This window comes from Corapipo altera, unplaced genomic scaffold (genome assembly GCF_003945725.1).
Source record: "Corapipo altera isolate COAL_440 unplaced genomic scaffold, ASM394572v1 223, whole genome shotgun sequence".
NCBI classification, from domain to species: domain Eukaryota; kingdom Metazoa; phylum Chordata; class Aves; order Passeriformes; family Pipridae; genus Corapipo; species Corapipo altera.
This window is the reverse complement of record NW_020885074.1, coordinates 130,051-150,674: the sequence shown is the minus strand read 5'-3', so window position 1 is coordinate 150,674 and position 20,624 is coordinate 130,051. Positions and strand designations below refer to the sequence as shown.

The window sequence follows — 20,624 nt, the reverse complement described above, 5'->3', positions numbered from 1 at the left end:
AGGAGTGGGACCGCTCAGGGGTCCCAGACCCCCCATGCCTCTGGCCTCTCCTTCCACCCAACCAGGGGCTCCATCCATGTCCTCAGCCGAGGCAGAGCTTGGGAAAGCTCGTTCCCAGGGCGAGGGGACCAGCACAGGGCTGTGAGTGGGCAGAGCAGCACAGTGGGACCCCTGGCACCCCCCGGCTCCGACACCAACAACCCCTGAAATCCAAATGCCGAGCCCCAAAGAACCGGCAGTTTTGTCCAAGCCATCAGGAATCCGCTCCCGAAGGGCTCAGAGAAGGAAAAAGAAGGGACAGGAGGAAGGCCCAGGCCCACCAGCAGCTCCAGAGGAGCCCGAAAAGTCCGGGAACACCACCAGGAGGCCCCTCACACCCCGGTTCTCCAAACACCACACCCAGGCCGCGGGCGGCTCAGCCGGAGGTTTCCATGCGTTTCCTTTATTATTTTCAAGTTGACGAACAATATCGATACGACTGGGTCGAGTAAGGCTATTTTCCTCTTTTTTTTTTTTTTTTTTCTCTTCCCCCTCTTTCTCCCCCCCAGCACGGGAAGAGGGACGAGGCCCCGGGGCCGTGGAGGCCGGGACACGGAGGAGTCGGCTGTACCTGACAGGTGATGAGGTTTGTCCTGTCGCCACCAAAGGAACATTTATGTGCATAAAATACAGAGGTGCAGCATTGACACGGAGGATATTAAAGACACAGAGTTGCTACAGATGCCTTAAGAGACGCGTCCCCCATCCCCAACCGCCCCGCGGGGGCTCCGGCTCCGTCCCCTCCAGCCTCGCGCCGCAATTCCAAGGATTTCAGGGCAGCTCCAGAGCCATTCCCGCCTCGTGGGTACGTTACCCGGAGCTCCCGGTGATGCTTCGGGTGAGTCTCGGCTTTTATTTTTTTTGGGGGGGGGTTTTAATCTCCTTTCACTGCCGAGCCCAGAAAATTCCAGCCAGGAGAAGAGGATTGAAGAGCTCCTTGTGTCCTTGGAGAAAAACAAAGAACAGAAAGAAAAGGAGGGGGGAAAAAAAAAAAAAAAAAGGCAAAGAAAAAGAAACAAAAGCCCGAACCAAGGAATCCCTCGTGTCCACGCCGGGATCCTCTGGAAGGGGCTGGTTTTTCCTTTGGTTTCTCACTGAAGGCAAAGGTGAGCGTGGGCTGCACGGATCCGACCCCGGCATTCCCACCCGGAGGACCCCGGGGTCCCCCTGCTGCGGGGGGGTGCTGCCAGGGAGCCAGGGGGGCTCCTCAGGCCCCACGGAACGTCAGGATAAAATCAAGGAAAAAAGGTTGTTTCCTGGGACTCTGCGTTCGTTGTTTTGGGTTTTCCTTGTTCCTCCCCCCGCGCCGGGGACTGGGATCTGCACAGACCCCGCCACGCTCCGGGTGCTCCAAACACCCAAACAGAAACAAAACCAAAACTTATTCCACGATTTTGGAGATTTTTTTTTTTTTTCTTGGCTTTTAGTGCTACTTTTTTATTTGCCAGATTCCAGCCCCGGGATGGGGCCGATGGGGCTGCTCATCTGAGTTTGGGGAGGGGGATCCTCGCTCCATCCGGGAGAGGGAGGGGAGAGGGAGAGGGATGGGGAAGGGAGGAGAGAGGGGTGGAAGAGGAAACGGGAGGAAGGGAGAGGGAGGGGAAAGGGATGGGAGAAGGGTGGGAAAAGGGCAGGAGAGGAATGGGGAAGGGACGGGAGAGGGATGGGACAGGGATGGGAGAGGGATGGGACAGGGATGGGAGAGGGAACAGGAGCGGGACAGGGGACACATTTCCCCAAAGAACTAAGTTTCCAAGTGCCTGCAGCTGGGGAACAGCGACAACAAAGACACCCCCCAGGCTCTCCTCCTGGCTCAGGGCCTGTGGCTCCGTCGGGAACGCCGGGAAGGGCCGAGCCCGGTACATTCAGTGTTTGTCAGAGGGTCTATGGCTCAGAGCCCCTCGCTCGGGCAATGGCAGTGCAAAAACACCCGGGGACTTGAAATGTACTTGTGCTGTTGCGTTGGGTTTTTTTTTTTGTTTGTTTGTTTGTTTTTTAGATTTTTTTTTTAGTTTTTTTTTCTCTCTCTCTCAAAACACAACTTCCCTTTGTCCATTCATTCCCTAGAAACGAACTTTTTTTTTTTTTTTTAAAATTCCAACTGAAAAAATAAAGCCAAAGACACTCTCGTATCCCTCGCGCTGCTCTCTATCCCGTGGGATGCTAAAGGGAATCCAGACTCATGCTTTAACAAAAGTGCTTATTACTTGAAGCAAGTGCTTTGGACCAAGGGGGCGGAGAGAAACTTCCTTTTTTCCAGAGGTTGGGACAGGGAAGGGGACTGAGATCCGGTGCCTGCGTGTTCCAAACCAAGAGATTGATCAGATTGAGGCGGGAAAAGCCGAAAAATTCGCTGCTTGGAGGGGCAGAACTGAGCAGGAATGGTCCAACTTTGGCATAAAGGTCCGAGGGAAGAAGGTTTGGGAGCCCACGAGGGGCTGGGCAGGGGGGAGCGGGCAGGGCAGCGGAAGTTTCCCTCCATCCCTCTTTACAATGCACCAGGGAAACCATCACAAATCTCGTTTAGCAAAATAATGCATTATTACCAAACACTTTGATTATTACTTAAATTGTCAAGCTGTGCTGTCAACGATACGATACAGCGTTAAAGGAGAACAAGACTGGGACCCCCAAGGCCACACGTCCCCTTCCCACCCCATTCCCTCCCCTCTGCTCCCAGACCACGGATGCGCCGCTGGAACCTCGTTTCCCTCCATTCTCATTATTATTATTATTATTATTATTATTATTATTATTACTATTTTTAAGAAGACACAGGGGAGGGGAGAAAAAGCTCCTGGCTAAGAGGGAAGGACACAAAGCGTGGCGTGGCAAAGGATGGAGAAGCCCTTACGGAGATCACATTGATTGTCTCGGCGTCGCTGAGCGGAGGGGACACGTCAGAGCACGGCAACAAGGCCAAAAGAAGGATCAGCTCTCTCCTCTAAGCAAAGGAACTGAAAACCACGATAATACTCCAAAACACAGGGAGGGGGGCTGGTGGGGGGGTGAGGGAAAAGCAGCATTTTCCGTGTGCTCTACGGAACGGGGGGAAAAGCCACGTTCAAGTGAAATGGTGCCGGATCCCGTCTCCCGACAGCCAGGAGGCCACACCGAGGGCCACGGCACGAGGGGCACGGCCACGGCTCTCCCGGGGCAGGGATGGAGTCCACGGAGATGGAGCATCACAGCCCCGCTCCGACCAATCCCTGACCCCGGGAAGCGCTGCCTCGGCCCCTCCGTGTGCCTGGAAAAGCACTTTAGCCCTTGAAGGCAACGGCTCAGGACTTTGGCCCCACTTTCCTGCCCCGTGGGAAGGGGGAGGGAAGCAGCCAGGAGATAAAGTGATGCTTAAATTCCTCCCAGAAAGGGAAAGAGCTGCAAGAGGCGAGTGCGGATTCGCCAGCAATGTAAACAAGTCTCTGTTTCCAGTTCTCCTCCGTAGAATACTGAAAAGGATCTTCCAAAAGGATCTTTTGATTCAAGTTTCGTGAGTTCATTCTGGTTCCAGACTGAGGTATCCGGTGTAGAAAGGTCAACACTTCCTTTCAAGCTCGAGGGGAGTGAGGAGGGGGACACGCTGGGGATACTGTCCTAAAAGGAGGGGATCCAAAGGGAAGATCCCCCTGGAGCAGGCAGAGCTCTGCCCCTCACAAGTGCCTGGCCCTGGCTCCAAGATCTCACCAAGGGCAAATTTGTTGAGTGCTTTGCTGAGTGAAGTGCAGGATGGGGGGCAGGAGCACCGGGAGGGACCCGCTCCCCCCTCTGGGACAAACTCCTCCGGGAAACGCCAAGAAAATGTGCTTATCACCCAAAGGCCAAGACTGAAACTTCATATTTGGTTCTAAGAGTTTGGCTTTGGTAAAAAGAAAGAAACAGTGCGAGGGGATCCTGCCCGTGGGGCCGGGAGTGTCCCCCGGGACCTCTCCCGGGAATGGTCGGCTCGGGCTCCACAACCTACACCTGACACTCCTCCCTGACAGGAGCCACCCTCATTTAGAAATCACTAAAAAAAAGACAAAAAAAGAAGTAATTTTGGTTACAGAAATGCCCTTTTCTCTCTGACACTCTCAGGGATGCTCTTATCCCTGCTCCCATCCCGGGGGGATCACACTGGGACACCCCCAGCCTCGTGCTCCCCGTGTGGGCCCGGCTGCAGTGGGAGAGGAGCTCGGGGTGGTTCCTGAAATTCCAGCCCGTTCCCGGTCTCTGCATCCCCGTCTTTGGCTTTGAACAGACTCGTGATATGGAGGAAAACATTGTTTTTTGATACTGTTACAGTAATTCAGAAGGAAAAACAACAACAAAAGGAAAAAAATCAACGGAAAAAAACAACAGTGCAACATTCTCGAATGCTTCGAACCTGCAGCATAAACAGGATTTCTAAAATTAAAAAAAAGGAAAAAAAGGAAAACCCAAACCAAAAAACAACGATCCCACCCACATCCACACGTGCCACGAAATCTGCCAGGATGCTGCATCCGAAAAAGCAACACAGACTTACTCAGGGTTGTGAATAAGGACTCAGAAGTGCATTTGTTTCCTTAGTAAAGGCTAAAACATTGATTTTTTTTTTTTTTATGGTTTTTGTTGTTTTTTAAAGGTAAATGTTCGTTTCTCTATAAATAATTCTCATCTCTTTTTAAAAAAACAACCAGCCAACACTGACTCTCGCATGGAAACAGCCACACAAACCAGGGAAGGGAAACTCAAAGCAGAATCGTTTTAGGATCTGACAATTTGCCAAGGAAAAAATCAAAACCAACAACCAACAGAATCCCTAAAGTGCCTGGTGTGGGGAGGAGGCTCCAGTGGCGCATCCGCGGCCGGGCTCGGGCAGCAGCACCCGTTTTTCCCTAGAAATGAGCTGCCAAAAGGATATTTTAGTGTCCCCAGGTACAGTAGATCTTGGTTCAAGTGTTTGGACTCGAAGGATGAGAGGAGGAAAGAGCGACTCCGAGAGGAGCAGTGACAGCGGCACTTGGCCAGGAGCTGACCCCCACCCTGGCCAGCCATTCCCAAATTCCCACCCCCCCGTCCCACCAAGAGTTCAGGTTTCCCCATCCCAGCCGGATGGCAGCCCCGGGGGCATCCCAGCAGGGTGGGAGGCTGGCACAGGGCACCGGGAAACACCGGGAACGGCTTCACCCCACCCCCCAGGCTGGGGGGAGACCGGTGGTGGGTGGTGGCACCTGCCTTGTCCCAGCCCAAATCCTGCCTCTTCCGCCTCCTGCCCGGCCACCGAGGGGACACAGAGGATTGGGAAGGGGCAGGGGACGGGAGGGGCACTGCCAGGAACAGCTTTGGCACCGCACCGGCACCCGGCGAGAGGGGGAAAGCGCCGAACTCTTGGCCCGCCGGGCCACGCTTGGCCTGCCCAATCTTGTTCTCCTTTAAAGTGCCCTATATTTATAGAATTTCTAAATAAATATAATAAGATATTAGGTCACCCATAGTTTAAGCTACTCCGAGTAACAGCCGTCCAGGCCGATGGCGTTGTGCCGGTCCTTGGTGTAGGGGCAGGAGCTGCCGTTGGGGAGGGCCCCGCACGCCGCCGTCTTGGCCGCGATGCCGCAGTTCTTGAGGAGGTTGAAGCTGAAAGAGCTGATGGCGTCCTTAGGTGGGAAAGGCTTCATGGTGGAGAGGATAAGTGCCAGGCAGTCGGCAACGTCCTTGTTGGGGGCGCACGCCAAGGCTGGGGTATGACCTGGAACGAAGGCGGGGGTGAGGGACGGGCCCGGGAACGCCGCAGTCGGGGCTCTCTGATGGGGGCCAGGACACAGAATCGTGGGATGGTCTGGGGGGGAAGGGACCTCAAACATCATCCACTTCCAAACCCCCTGCCACAGGCAGGGACACCTTGCACTAGACCAGGTTGCTCCAAGTCCCATCCAGCCTGGCCTTGGACACTCCCAGGGACGGGGCAGCCACAGCTCAATCTCTTTGTCTTTACCAATATCTCAGTTATCCAATATCTCAACAGATCCCTCTGGGCACTGTCAATCCCTGTGATTGCAGGAACCACTCTGAAGTGTGGCAGGACCAGCAAGAGATGAACAAACAGGCTCGAGAGCACCTGGGATATTTACCACAGCCTGGAGGGATTCCCGCTCTGCCGGGAGAAAAAGCTTCTGGCCACAACCAGCAGCTTCTGCCAAGGTGGAAGTGAGACACAGATGGGCTGGGGCCTGGCAGGAGCCAGGGAGCACCAGACGGTGCACAGGGGGGAAAAACCCCACATTTCAAACGCCTGTGAGACCTGGCAATGCTTTCACAGGGAGTGCGGCGTGCTCCCGTCCTCCCCAGGCCACGTCTGCCACGCCACGAGCTGCTGAGACGTGTGGAAATCCTGATCCTGGCTGAGCAGTTCCTGGGCATCCCCCACCTCCCAGGGATGCTGATTCCCCCCGGGGGGTCCCCCAGGACACCCACCTTCTTCATCCACAGCCAGCACGGTGGCCCCGCGGCTGAGCAGGGCCTGCACGACGGAGGCCAGTCCGTTCCGCGCCGCGATGTGGAGCGGCCTGGGGAGAGGGAGGAGTGGGATGAACCCGCCGGCAGAGACACCTGCCTGGGGCACCTTGTGCCAAAGCACAGGGCCCTGGGAGCGGCTCCAAGGGCAGGCACTTTGCTCTGAGCTCACCTGCTCCCAGAGCGGGAGCTCCCGCCGCCCTTCCCAAGGTCTTCCCCCCCTCCCAGCAGAGCCCCGGCCGTGCCACGGGCACCAGCTGTGCAAATACTCACATCTGCAGAGCACTGTTACTTGCATTGATAAGGCCAAGGTCTTGGGTTTCCCCCAGGATCAACAAGGCACACTTTTCATGGCCCTGGGAAGGAGACCGGAGGGTTTAGTGCAGGATTCCCTGGGATACGGAAACATTCCCTAAACCCAACCCTCTGACACGGGGCCCTTGGGCAGGGCTGGAGGGGACAGGCTGCTGCCCCCTCTGCCTCCTCCTTGGTGTGGACCCGCTGACCACGAGCCTCCTGCTCCCACCATGGAATCATGGAATGGGTTGGGTTGAAAGGGACCTTAAAGATCAACTTGTTCCACCCCTTGCCATGGGCAGGGACACCTTCCACTAGCCCAGGTTGCTCAGAGCCCCATCCAACCTGGCCTGGAACACTGCCAGGGATGGAAGTGATCCTGGAAACTCAGAGAGGGGCTCCCCAAGGAAAATAGAGATGGGTCTGTGCTACCTGAGCTGCTCAAAACCCACCCAGGTGTGTCAGGGCAGGCCCAGGGCCCTCAGCTCTGCTCTGTGGGGCACGAGTAGGGGGACAACCCTTCTCACAGAGGTGACAAGGTGACAGTGACAGCAATCCCAGCCATCTCCCTACCTTGCTGCAGGCCAGGTGAAGAGCTGTGTTCTTGTTGACATCCAGCACAGTTATATTTGCTTTTGCTTGGTACAGCAGGAACTCTGAAACGAAGGAGAGGTGCTGGTGAGAGGAAGCCACACAGAGCCCAGCAACAGCCCTGCTCCCACGGGATCTGCTCGTGGAGGAGGCACAGGGAGCCTCACAGCCCCCCCTGGGGAACCCAGCACGCACCCACTGCCGCCGTGTGCCCGTTCTCAGAAGCCACCATGAGGGGGGTCCTGCCCAGCTTGTCCGCCGTGTCCACCTCGGCCTGGTGCCGCAGGAGCAGCTGTAAACCATGGATGTTGTCTGCAAAGGCAGCAGCGTGAAGGGGTGTCCTGGGAAGACACAAAAAGCAGGTCAAGAGGAGGGCACAGCACCCACCTCGGGTGTTTGGGGACAGCAGAGCCCCTTGGATTTCCCCAGGGGAGATCATGTGGAAGTCACTGTGGGAGGCACAGCAGCACCGGGGATGAGTGTGAGCTCACCTTCCTTTGGCATCTCTGCTATTAACAATCTTGGCACCTAATGCTTCCACCAGCATTTCAGCAGTGCCATCCTGGTTGTTAATTCTGAGGGGGGATGAGAAGGGAAGTTAGAACAGGATTGAGCAGCACATTCCTGGGGCTCTGACACAAACAGTAGCTGCTCTGGAATTGTTTGGGGTAAAACACCCCTTCACCTTTCTTGGTATTACTCAAGGAAACACAGAAACATGTCAGACAACAGCCCTGCCCATCCCTCTGCTGCTCCAGGTCCCAAGGACACCCCAGGCCCACCCCATTCTCCCCCTTCCTCTCCCCTCCCCAGCTGCTGCTGCCCAGGACGGAGCCCCTGGCAAGGGGGACAGGGTTTGGAGCTCCTCCACTTGCACCACAAATCCCCAGTCCCACGTCACGGGGCTGGGAAGGACCTGGGGCAGGTCCCAGGTGTCACTTACACTGCACAGTGCAATGGAGTAAAGGGGTTTCCTTCTAGGTACGCAAACGGGTTGTGTTCAAGTAACAATTCAAGACAATCTTCATGCCCTGAGGAGAGAGGGACAGAAATGTGTCAGCACTCGGCCTGTGGGTCCTTCCTGGGCCCTTCTCCTTGTTCTCCAGCCCTTTCCCCAGCTCTGTTCCCAGCTCTGGACGTGCTCCAGCCCCTCAATGTCTCTCCTGCTGAGAGGGGCCCAGAACTGGACACAGCACTGGAGGGGCCTCAGCAGTGCCAAAGAGCTGCCCAAGGAGCCACAGGCTCAGACGAGGTGCCCAGACACTCCCAGTCCCCAGCACAGAGGCAACAGGTCCATTTCCTCACTGGCAGCAGAGCTGCTGCACTTCAGGAGGTTTCTAATTCCACACATCTCCTGAAGGAGTCACAGCCACATCCCTGGCTTCCCTCTGGAACAGGGACGTCCCTTCCTGCTCCTGTGTCAGTCCCACCTCCCCGCAGTCATCCCATAAATCCAGCATCCTGGAGGAACCAGCCTCAGCTCTTCTGGAATAGCTCCTTTCCCATTTTGATCCTTTTTTAAGGGGCTTGGCAGGGAGAGAAAAACTCCCTCCCAGCTTTGTGCCATCCTCTCCAGCAGGAAGTCAGCGCTGAGCTGTGGCTCCCAAAGCAGGGGGAGGCTCTCCCTGGTCCCCCCAAGTCCCCCCAGCCCCTCCTCACCACTGTAAGAAGCCCAGTGCATCGGTGAGTAGCCGCTGTAGTCCACCACGGAGTCCAGGGGGTCAGTGGAGAGGGCTGCCTGCAGCAGGGTCCGCAGGATTTCCAGGTGCCCACACGCCGAGGCAAAGTGGATCGGGGTCCGGCCCTTGAAATCCCGACACAGGACGAAGGCATCGTGGTCCAGCAGAGCAGCCAGGCAATCCTCACAGCCTGTCACAGCCTGTGGCCAGGAGAGAGGACCAGAGGGTCAGATCCCCCCCTGGAATCATTTAACACTTTTCTTCCACAGTTTCCTTCTCAAGTGTTGTGTGTCCAGAAGGAATGTGGGCACTTTCCCTGGGGACTCTCGCAAACAAAGAAACCACCGGCCTGGCCTCCACACAGGAGGCCAAGCAGCAGCTGCAGGGCCCCCAGGGACACACTCACCCCTCGGTGCAGGGCAGTCCTTCCCCTCTTGTCCGCTGCATCAGCCGTGGATCCCTTCTCCAGCAGGAGATGGACACAGTCAACGTGGCCGTTCATGATCGCCAGCATCAGCGGGGTTCTGGGGGGGGAAAGGCAGCAGGGAGGAGGGTGGGCTTGGAAATCAGCCAGGTCTGAGTATTCCCTCTCTCCCTTGCCTCTCCCACCTGTGCCACACAGACCCCAAAGGAGCACCCAGACAGACTCACTGGCCGTGGATGTCCATGACGTCGGTGATGTCCGCCCGCTCCCCGCTGTCTATCAGGAGGTGCAGGGAATCCGTGTTCCCGTTGGCAGCTGGAGACAGGGACGAGGAAAGGAGTCACCCACACGCACGGGTGGGCCCCCAAAACCAAAGGGAGGGGTTGGTGCCCCTTCTCTCACCCCAAACAGCAGCTGGGTGATGGGGCACCCTCAGCTGCAATGGCACCAACGGGCCCTGGTCACACTCCCTGCCCCGTGTGCCCTCCCTCACCTGCAGCGTGGAGAGGGGTCCACTTCCTCTTCCTCTCCTTGACCAGGGCGGAGGCGCCGTGGCTGGTGAGCACCTCCACGCACTCGGTGGATCCCCGCTCCGTGGCGAGGTACAGCGCTGTCCGGCCCTTGTGGTCCCGCACGTCCAGGTTCACCAGGGTCTCAGCAAGTGTCTTTAGGGCTTCACAGTGACCATTATAGGCCTGGCACAAGGCAGACCATGCTGGAGCAGTGTCTGCACAGGCTGTGCCCGGGAGTGCCCCCCAGGCACCCAGAGTTGTCTCCCCCAGGCACCCAGAAGTGTCCCCCAAGGATAATTCCTGCCCCTGAGCCTCTCAGGGCAGGGCTGCTCCTGCCCAGCCACTGGGCTTCCTCTGCATTTGGGTTCTACTCAAAACCCTTGCCCGCTCCCACCCCTGCCCACACTCCAAACAGCAGCACCCAGAAAGTCCTGGAAAGATCAGAGTTTAACAGACAAACTAAAGGCCTTTGACCAATGGCCTGTGGAGAAGCTGCTCCCCACCTTCCCTCCTCCAGCCACCCTGGGCACCTCTCCAGGACACAGCAGGAGCCCAGGCCACCCTGGGCACCTCTCCAGGACACAGCAGGAGCCCAGGCCACCCTGGGCACCTTTCCAGGACACAGCAGGAGCCCCCTCAGCTGTACTTACAGCTAAGTGCAAAGGGCTGACTGGAATGGTGCTTTCCACATCCTCCAGGCAGTTAAAAGACATTTCCAGGAGCTGCAAGAGCAACAAGACAAACTCATAACTGATCCATAACTGCCCTGGGCTCCTGGAGGCTTTGACATGCACCCTGTCCACCAGCAGCTGCAGAGGGGTCAGAAATCCTGCTCATCTGCTTGAATTTCAGGATGGGCCATTCCCTAACGTGGCTCTGAGTGCTGCAGAGGCAGCAGCAAGTCCCCACTAGTCCAAGATTTCCTGATTTCCTCTGCCCACACAGCTCCAAGAAATCCCCACACCTGCCTCTGCCAGGTAACACAGCTCCTTCCTCTCGGGCATCTCCCTCCAGCCCAGATCCTCCCTCCATGGAATTCCAACAGCTCCCCAGGTCCCCACAACCAACCCCACCTCTTGGACAAACACTGTGGTGCCCAGAACACGCATTCCTTGAGCCACACCCGGGCACCACGGGTGTGACAGGTTCTTTGACAGGTTTGTCCCTGTTCCTGGGAGCACAGAGGGTCCCCCCAGCCACTCACCAGCTCGAGGTTCTGCCTGTTGCCGTAGGCGGCCGCGTAGTGGACGGCGGTGTAGCCCTGCTTGTCCCGCAGGGAGGGGTCGGCACCGTTATCCAGCAGGAACTCCAAACAGCTGCAACGGGCAGGAGAGGGGAGGTGAAGGATGAGGAGTGACTGCAGAGGCAGAGCTCTGTGGGGAACACCCCGAGCAGGTGCTGCATGAATCCCACCCGGACACGGAGCAAACACAAAGCCCACTGGAAGCAAGGACCAGGTTTGCCCCGGGAATCACATCAGCAGATGTTTCCTCTCTCCAAGGCACTGCTGCTCCAGAGCGAGGGATTCCAAGCAAAATGGGAATGGGCAAACACCAAATCACCATGTCCCAGAGCAAAATAAGACATGGCAAGAGATGGAAGACAGTCAGGTAATATATTCCATGTATTCATCTTCTTATACTCTCCCCTGAGCATCTACCTCTGGCTGTTGTGGAAAAGAGAATATGGGCCTAGACTGAGCTTTGCCCTGACCCAACACAGTTCTTATGCCTTCTCTTCAAATACAAGAACTAGGGGAGCAAATTCCAGGGGAGAAAGAGGTAGTGCTTCTTCATGCAATACATCATTAGCTGCAGAACTACTTGCTGCAAGAAGGTGTGGCTGTTAAAAGTTTAGAAATACTTTAGAAGTTACACAATTCTGGACTCACAAGAACGCCTCCTTCAGCCTGGACTCCTTCAGTGGCTCCTCGTCAGTGTCATGGCTGTTTCCTGAATGAGTCTCTGCTCTGTAAGGCCACAGACCCCCATCAGTGTGTTGGTTACCCCCCCGTGCTCCCCCTTTTCGTGACCCACCGAGCGCCAGCGGCAGGAGGCAGCCAGGGGACAGCAGAGTGTCACCACCCAGTGCCCCCAGTGCCACCCCCAGCCCCCAAACAGTCACCTCCTGTAGGTGTCCGAGGCAGCAGCGTAGTGTAAGGGGGTGCAGCCTTTGCAGTCGGCCTCGTTGATGCTGCCTCCTGCTGTCACCAGTGTCACTGTACACTGGTAGCTGCCGTTGGCAGCCGCGTAGTGCAGTGGAGTCCTGGGAAAGGGACAAGGGACAAGGGGGATCAGCACAGGCAGGACCCCAGGGAGTCACCCCCCACCCGCTCCAGTGCTGAGCTCTGTCCAGCTCTGGCTCAAGGGTTTGGAGCTGCAGCTCCTTTTGAGGAACCAGAGCTGGGCCCCTGGGGTTAGAGGGGTGATCCAGACACAGCAAAGGTCTGAGGACAGCAGAAGGAATCTCTCCATGGAAGGGGTTGTTAAACATTGGAAGGGGCTGCCCAGGGCGGTGGTGGAGTCCCCACCCCTGGAGGTGTTCAAGGAACATCTGGATGTGGCACTCAGTGTTCTGGGCTGTGGGACAAGGTGGGAGTCAGGCACAGGTTGGACTCGATGGTCTTGGAAGGCTTTCCCAACCTCAAGGATTCTGGGATTCTGTGAATGTCCCATCCCAAACCCAGGCTCGCTGTGCTCCAGCTGTTTCAGGACCCACAGGACACTCACCTCCCGAATTTATCTCTCCTCCTCAAGTCAGCACCGCTGCTCAACAGCAAATTAAGACATTCAACATTCCTGCAGGAGGGGGGGAGAGGATTTAGGCACAGATCAGAAAGGAAAACAGCAGGAATGCAAACTCCTCCCAGTGCAGACAAGCCAGCCCAGACGTGCTGCAGCTCAGTTGGGTTTGTCACCTCTGGGCAGCGCAGGAGCCGCAGCCGTGGCTGGTGCTGCACACACAGAGCTCTTCCCTGCTCCAGTAAATAACCCTCTGCACTCCCTGCCCGGCATGGAGCTCCCAGCCAACCAGGTAATCACAGAGAGACATCAGTGCAGCTGACAGGCTGCATTTATGCTACCAAAAAGCTTCAGGATTCCTGTCTCTGTGTCACCATCCCCATCACCGGGGCAGGGTGACAGCGCTGCGATGCCCAAGGACAGCTCTGGGAGAGGTTTCCATTTCCATTCCTGCTCTGAACAGGTCTCTGCCCTCCCTCAGAGCTGGGAGCAGCACCCAGGGGTCCAGCTCCCCCTCGTGCCCCAGCCCCCAGCAGCGCTCACCCTCCGGAAGCAGCAGCGTGGAGACAAGTCCTCCCGAGGTTGTCAGGCGTGTTGATGTCGAAGCCTGCAGACAGCACGTGCTCGTTGCTCAGCGAGGACACGATACTGTACAACTGACCTGGGGGGCAGGAGGGGCAGGGGGTCAGTGGGGAGCTCGGGGGTCACCCCAGTGCCCCGGCACAGGAGGGTTTCGGGCCACTCACCTGAGGAAAGTAGCTTACGACAACAGTCTGAAAATCCGAAGAGAACAGCTAAGTGCAGAGGGAACATGTCGTGGATCCCACGCCTGCAAGGAGAGGAGAAGGGAGTCAGGGTGGGGCGTGGATTCTGTGTGTCCAGAGAAAGGAATGGAGCTGGGGAAGGGGCGGGAGAACAAGGAGAAGGGGCTGGAAAACTGAGGGAGCTGGGGGGGCTCAGCCTGGAGAAAAGGAGGCTCAGAGGGGACCTTCCTGCTCTCCACAACTCCCTGACAGGAGGGGGGAGCCGGGGGGGGAGTCGGGCTCTGCTCCCAGGGAACAAGGGACAGGACAAGAGGAAACGGCCTCAAGTTGTGCCAGGGGTGGTTTAGGTTGGATAACAGGGAAAATTTCTTCACTGAAAAGGTGAAGGCACTGGCTGCCCAGGGAAGTGGGGGAGTCACCATCCCCAGAAGCATTCCAAAGGGATATGGATGTGGCACCTGGGGACATGGTTTAGGGGTGAACATGGTCCTGGGTTGACAGCTGGACTTGATGACCTTAGAGGTCTTTTCCAACCTTAATGATTCCATGATTCTGTGATTCTATAGCTGCATGCTCCAGTCTGGAGCAGGGGGAGGAAGGAAGGGACCTGCCTTACCTTGCAGTGTCAGCACCATTTGTCATCAAAGTACTAATTAGCAGCTCGTGGCCGTATCTAGCAGCAACGTGGAGGGGGGTATTGCCGTATTTGTCAGCACAGTCGATCTCACTGCCTGCAAGGGAAAAGCCAAGGGCTTTGCCAGCGTTCCAGCCTGGAGCAGCCCTGGCTGTTCCAACACTGCATTCCCATCCCAGGGAATGACACCTCGAGGCTGACACCTCGAGTCCACCCAGCATCCTGCAGGAGAACTGCAAACTGCTCCTGGAGCCCAGAGCCCACCCGTACCCTGCAAGCCCTGGGCATCAGATCAGAGGGCTCTGCTGAGCCCTGGGGTGTCTGCCAAGCCTGAGCCCTCTCACAGGAATATTGTCTTTCAAGTTGTGGCAGTGGGAATGTTGTTTGGCTGGAGCAGCTCTGTCCTGGCTGGAATTCAGTCCCCTGGTCTGCACTTTGCTACCCCCAAGAAGCACAGGGCCACCAACACCAGCCTCTGGAGAAAAGGAGGCTCAGGGGGACCTTCTCACTCTTTACAACTCCCTGACAGGAGGGGGGAGCCAGGTAACAAGAGAGAGGACGAGGGAACAGCCTCAAGCCGTGCCAGGGGAGGTTTAGATTGAATGTTAGGAAGTAGATATTATCCCAGGGCACAGAAGGAGTTTGAGTGATGACTGCAGAGGTCTTAACCCCCCGAGCAGACTCGCCAGGAGGTCCTGGAGGCACAAGAAAAGTCTGGGATAACCCGGGGCTGGAGGAGCAACCACTCACCGTTCTGGATGAGGATCTGCGACCGCGTGAACCGTCCGTGGATCGCAGCCATGTGCAACGGGCTCTTCCCTTCCTTGCTCTGCCAGAGCAGAACCAACATCACACCAGTGCCACCCCACCAGCCCCCCCGAGCTCCTGCCTCGGGCAGTGAGCTCCTGCTCCCTGCTCCCAAAGATTCCAGACCTGAAAGTTGACGTCGGCCCCGTTGTTGACGAGGATCTCCAGGCACAGGGCCCCGTTGGTGGAGACGGCAGCGAAGTGCAGGGGGGTGAAGCCCTTCTCGTTGGGCTGATTGACGTTGGCACCGACGTTGACCAGCTCGTTGGCCACGGCGTCTTGGCCCATGTAACAGGCAATGTGAAGTGCAGTGTTACCGAAGGAATTTGGTTCGTCGATCTGCGGGAGCAACCAAGTCCAGAGGATTCGGGGATTCAGGAAGGAAAAAAGGCAGCTGAGAACCACCTCGAGCTCCTGCCATCACCCAGCACCCTCTCCTGCTCCTGTCTCCAGCCTGGCCTGCACCTGAGCACCGCCCTGAGCAGCTGTGGGGGTCTTACCTCGACCCCCAGCCTCAGGAGGTGACGCACAACCTCGATCTGGCCGCTGGCCGCCGCCGTGTGCAGGAGGGTGTAGCCCTTCTTGTCCTTACACATCACGTCAGCTCCCCGGGCCACCAGCAGCTTCAGAACCTCCAAATGCCCTGTCCAGGAGACAGTGGTAAGAGCCAGGGACCCCGGAAAACACAGGTTCTCTGGGGAGCCCCACCATCCCGAAAGGTGAATCCACAGGGAGCAGTGTGGGAGAGGAAACTGGAGCGATGCCTGTGGGGAAAACCCACTGTGCTGGTTTGGGCTGGGGCAGAGGTGATTTTCTTCCCAGTGTCTGCAATGGGCCTGTGCTTTTGGATTTCTGCTGAACACACAGGGTTGATAACATAGAGATGATTTTGTTACTGCTGAACTCACAAAGAGCCAAGGCCTTTCCTGCCCCTCGTATGGAGGAGACACAGCCAGGACAGGTGACCCCAGCTGAGCCAAGGGATATTCCAGACCATGTGACATCATGCTCGGTATAGAAAGTGGGGAGAGAAGGAGGAAGTGGGGGGGACATTTGGAGTGCTGGTGTTTGTCTTCCCAAGTCACTGTTGCGTGCAACGGGGCCCTGCTCTCCTGGGGGTGACTGAACACCTGCTGCCCATGGGTAGCAGGGAATTAATTCTTTGCTTTTCTTCCCTTGTGTGTGCTGCTCTTGCTTTCCCTGATAAACTGCCTTCATCTCAACCCACCACCTTTCACCTCTCCAATTCTCTCCCCGATCCTGCCGGTGGGGGAGCGGGTGAGCGGCTCTGAGGGGTCTGGGGGCTGCCTCGGGGTGGAACCACGACACCTACCCAGGAAAGCCGCCCAGTGGATGGGCTGCCGGTCCTTCTTGTCACAAGTGCTCGGGCTGGCCCCTTTGTTCAGCAGCAGGTTCACCATCTGCACGGGGAGGAGCGGTGAGAGGGGCCAGGCCCTTCCTGCCCCGGCGCAGGGAGGGGGCGCGGGCCGGGCCCCCCGCCTACCTCGAGGTGGCCGCTGTGCACGGCGTGGTGCAGCGCCGTGCGGCCCGTGCGGTCGGCCACGTTGACGGTGCTGAGCAGGGGCACCAGGGCCTCCACGCACTTGGTGGCCCGGTTGGCCGCGGCCACGTGCAGCGGCGTCTGCCAGTGCTTGTCGCGGGCATTGACGTCCGCAGAGTGCTTCAGGAGGAGGTGAAGTGCCTTCTGCGGGAGCAGAGGAGAGAGGGGGGCTCTAACCCGGCCTAACAGAGCCCTGGGAGGCCCCCAGGTCCTCCTCGTCCTTCCAGAGCCACACCAGCCCCAGAGCCAGGGCGGGCTGAGCCGTGACTGCTCCACGCGCTCCGGCGCGGTGGCTTCTCCCCACACCTCAGAGGAAAGGATCTGTTTGCTCCCACGTCCCCAGGGACATCCCCAAGACACGTGTGGCTGTTTCAGCACGTTATCACACAGAGCATGACAGAGGCTCCAGGAACAAGTAGAGAGAAGGGATCTTGCCAGTGGGAAAGGCCCTGGGTGTGCTGGCGACAGCGGCCGGACGTGAGCCCAGGTGTGCCCAGGTGGTCAAGGAGGCCAATGGTCCCTGGGCTGTGCCAGCCCCGGTGTGGGCACAGGTCCAGGGCAGGGACTGCCCCCCTGTGCTGGCACTGCTGAGGCCCCTCGAGGGCTGTGCCCAGTTCTGGGCCATTGAGGGGCTGGAGCGTGTCCAGAGCTGGGAACGGAGCTGGGGAAGGGGCTGGAGAAACCCCCGAGCCACGGGATTAACGGGGTGGGTGTTCACCTGTGACTCACCAGGGATGACAAACGTGACCCACTGACCTACATGTGACACTCATTTCCCCCTGTTGCTGTGCAGGCTCTTGGCCCCTATTTTTGGTTTCACCTCCCCACGGCACCACCTGCAGTGATCCCAACCCCATGGATTACTGCCCTGCTCTTTGCTCCCAGGCCTGGAGCGGCACATGGAGCCAAGAAACACCGACCCAGCAACCCTGGAGAGCGGGCTCCAGGCAGGGAAAGCATTCTGGGAAGGCTCCTCTCAGGAGTTGGGCATGCCAGCGCTGGCAGAGCCCTGTGCCAAGCACCTGGGGAGGAACAGAACGAGGAAGGAGACACTCCAGCACTTCCCAGGTGGAGAAGCAACGAGAGTGCCCAGATTCCCAAATTCCCAGACAAGCAGCACGAGCTCCGTGTTTTAGGGACCCACAGGGACTGTCCACATATTCCCAACAAACACCTTCTGGAGGGGTTTACCCTCATGTTCCATCCCGGGTCTCCTGCTGATCAGAATTCCATGGGTGGTAACTTGCCCCACACGTCACTCAGGGCTTTGGATCTCCTGGCTCCAACCAACAGTTCCTCACTCTCCAGCAACTCAAACCAGGGCAAAGTTAAGTGGGATGAAGTTAAACCCACAAAAGATAAACACCGGGAAAACCTTCCAGCAGGATCTGTTGGAATCAGCTCCCGAGAGACAGGGTGAGAGCCCCGACATCCCTCAAAGGAATGCAAGGCTGGAACAGACAAAGCCCTGGGGAAGGGGTGAAGGCAGGGAGGAGAATGTGGGGAAAACCCACAGGTTAACTCCTGCAGGATGGAGGGAAGGGAACCAAGGGGGTTTTTGTTCCAGCTCCCATTTGCAGCCTCTGAACTTTGCATTCGGCCCCTTCCTGCTCTAACGAGACCTCCCATCTCAGCCCAAACCAGGTAGGGTGGGAAGGAGGAGGAGAAGCACAGCCCCCTCCTCCCAGAGGGAGCAGACAGAGCCAGAGGCCCCTTCCCAGGGCACCCACCTCGTGCCGAGAGGCCGCGGCGCGGTGTAACGGGGTGAGCCAAACCGTGTCCTTTGCGTTCACATTAGCACCTGGGGGACGACAAAACAGGGGTCAGGGAGGGCCCACCACCCCCGGGCCACTCTTCTGCCTCTCTTTGCTGCCCAGAACTCCACACACAGGCAGGCAAAAGTCCACACAGGGCAGGCAAGGGCACCCCAAGCTCTGCAGATGGAGCCGAACATCCCAGATCCTGTTTAACGAGCCCTCGGCAAAGAATGTGCCCAAGTCTCTCCCTGTTGGGGTCACACAGGATCACGGCAGCCTCGGGGTTCCCTCACTCCACAGTGTCCCGAGGCTCCACATGGTGAGGAGCAGAGAAGGAGACTCAACACTCAGCACACAGGGCCCAAGCACTGACTGTGTCCAGAGAGAAGCGAAGGGCAGATTCATGGCAAGTGACACAACCCAAAACTGAGCAAAATCCCCTGGATTTTGGCTCTGGGAGCAAGTGGAACTGCTGCTCTGAGCACTCTGCTGTCCAAGCTGCGCATCCTCCTCCTCCAGCACCTCCTCCAATGCCACACACCTCCCTCCTGGCTCCATTTCCACCTCGGCTATTTCAGTTCCAAGACACTTCTCCGCCTGAACAAACCTCTTAGGATTATGGCAACATTCCCTAATCTTCCCCTGGCTGCAACCTCGCTGGATTAAGCGTGAGCACACGGTTGGAGGGTGACCAAACCCCGTCTTGCTGCACTCCCGAGGCCAGGGGGGATCAGGGGTGTCTCCGAGGCAGCGCCTGTGCCAGACCCGAGCCTGCTCCGAGCCCCAGCCCTCACCTGACAGGATTAGGAGCTCAAGGATTGCAACATCTCCTATGTAGGCAGCAGCATGGAGCGGTGTTCGGCGTTCTTGGTCCTTGGGGGGAAGGAACAAAAACCACCCGTGAGCTTGGAGGGCAGGGAGAGGGCTGCGAGATCCTCCTCCTCTTCCTCCTCCTCCTCCGTCTGCCCCGATGCCTCCCGTACACCAACACTGTGCTGTGAGAGGCTGGAGCGTGTCCAGAGCTGGGAATGGAGCTGGGGAAGGGGCTGGAGCACCAGGACAAGGGGTTGGACAATTGAGGGAGCTGGGGGGGCTCATCCTGGAGAAAAGGAGGCTCAGGGGGGACCTTCTGGCTCTCCACAACTCCCTGACAGGAGGGGGGAGCCGGGGGGGGTCAGGCTCTGCTCCCAGGGAACAAGGGACAGGAGGAGGGGGAACGGCCTCAAGAAGTGCCAGGGGAGGGTCAGGTTGGATATCAGGAGGAATTTCTGCATGGAAAGGGTGCTCAGGCCTTGGCAAGGGCTGCCCAGGGAGGTGGTGGAGTCCCCAGGCCTGGAGGTGTCCAAGGAAGGACTGGATGTGGCACCCAGAGCTCTGGGCTGGGGGACAAGGTGGGGATGGGGCACAGGGTGGACTCGATGATCTGATCCCGGGGTGGGAAGGACCAAAGAGTGCCAGGTGAGGGACAGGAAGGATTTGGGGAGAGCTGGGTGAAGGACGGAAGGATTTTGGGAGTGCTGGGTGAGGGATGGAGCACGAGCTCTCACCAGTACATTGATGTTCTCCTTCTGATTCAGCAGCGACCGAACCTCCTCCACATCCCGGTTGAAGATGGCTTGGACCAGAGGAGGCTGCAAAGGAGAAGGGAAATGAGTCTTGATGGTGGCACCACACAGAAGATGTGAGAGGGAGGAGAACTTGCAGTGTTTCCATGTGCCAGAGGCTCCACACCAGCCTGACCCAGGAGCGAGTCCCATGCCCGGCCCACCGGCAGGACCCGGCAGCTTCCTCACCCCCGTGGCCCAGCCAGCACCAGGGACCAGTTTTCCAGCCAGCAAAGACACTTTTCTTGGTTGTTCATTGAGAAACAGAGCAAGGAATCATTGGAAAAGCCTCCCTGTTTCCAAGGAGCCCAAGGAGCAGCACTGACCATGCACAGCTGAGATCTCCACACACAGCACCCAGCACCTGTTCCCAGTCATGGGAACAGGTCCAGCTCCTACCACCCAAAATTTGGGCACAGCCAGAAATCCCTCTGGTAACGGAGCCCCAGCCCAGGTCGGAGCTGCTGGAGCCCCTCTGCTGCTGGGACAGGGCAGTGGGAAGGTGCTGCCCAACCTCCAGGCACCACCTGGGATCCCTGAACCCCATTTCCTCTTTCCAGGCCTAAAAATGCCATTTTCCCGAAGAAAAATGGGAGCAGAGGCTGCTCTTGGGCTGTTCAGCACCCAGCACGTCCCCACTTCGGCCTCGGAGCTGCTGCAGCTTTTGGGATGGAGGGTCCTGGGGGCTGTGACCCCCTGCAGCCCCCCAGCTCTGCCCACCCCCCAAAGGCTGGATTTAATGT

At 57.8% G+C, this 20,624-nt stretch overlaps 1 protein-coding gene across 1 annotated transcript; it reads right to left on the bottom strand.

Moving 5' to 3' along the window:
• Nucleotides 1-5,431: 5,431 nt before the first annotated feature.
• ANKRD52 (ankyrin repeat domain 52) lies at nucleotides 5,432-19,916 on the bottom strand. Its single transcript, XM_027669301.1, has 27 exons — nucleotides 19,825-19,916; nucleotides 19,072-19,150; nucleotides 18,251-18,321; nucleotides 16,464-16,664; nucleotides 16,293-16,380; nucleotides 15,460-15,602; nucleotides 15,086-15,298; nucleotides 14,903-14,981; nucleotides 14,135-14,249; nucleotides 13,501-13,583; nucleotides 13,298-13,415; nucleotides 12,743-12,811; nucleotides 12,138-12,278; nucleotides 11,905-11,982; nucleotides 11,218-11,329; nucleotides 10,664-10,735; nucleotides 9,995-10,196; nucleotides 9,729-9,816; nucleotides 9,484-9,601; nucleotides 9,058-9,277; nucleotides 8,342-8,429; nucleotides 7,890-7,973; nucleotides 7,594-7,739; nucleotides 7,381-7,463; nucleotides 6,784-6,866; nucleotides 6,472-6,563; nucleotides 5,432-5,746 (listed from the first exon to the last, which is right to left on the bottom strand). The coding sequence occupies exons 5-27, from the start codon at nucleotides 16,378-16,380 to the stop codon at nucleotides 5,502-5,504; spliced, it is 2,760 nt and encodes a 919-aa protein (XP_027525102.1). The 5' UTR covers nucleotides 16,464-16,664; nucleotides 18,251-18,321; nucleotides 19,072-19,150; nucleotides 19,825-19,916; the 3' UTR covers nucleotides 5,432-5,501.
• Nucleotides 19,917-20,624: the final 708 nt, after the last annotated feature.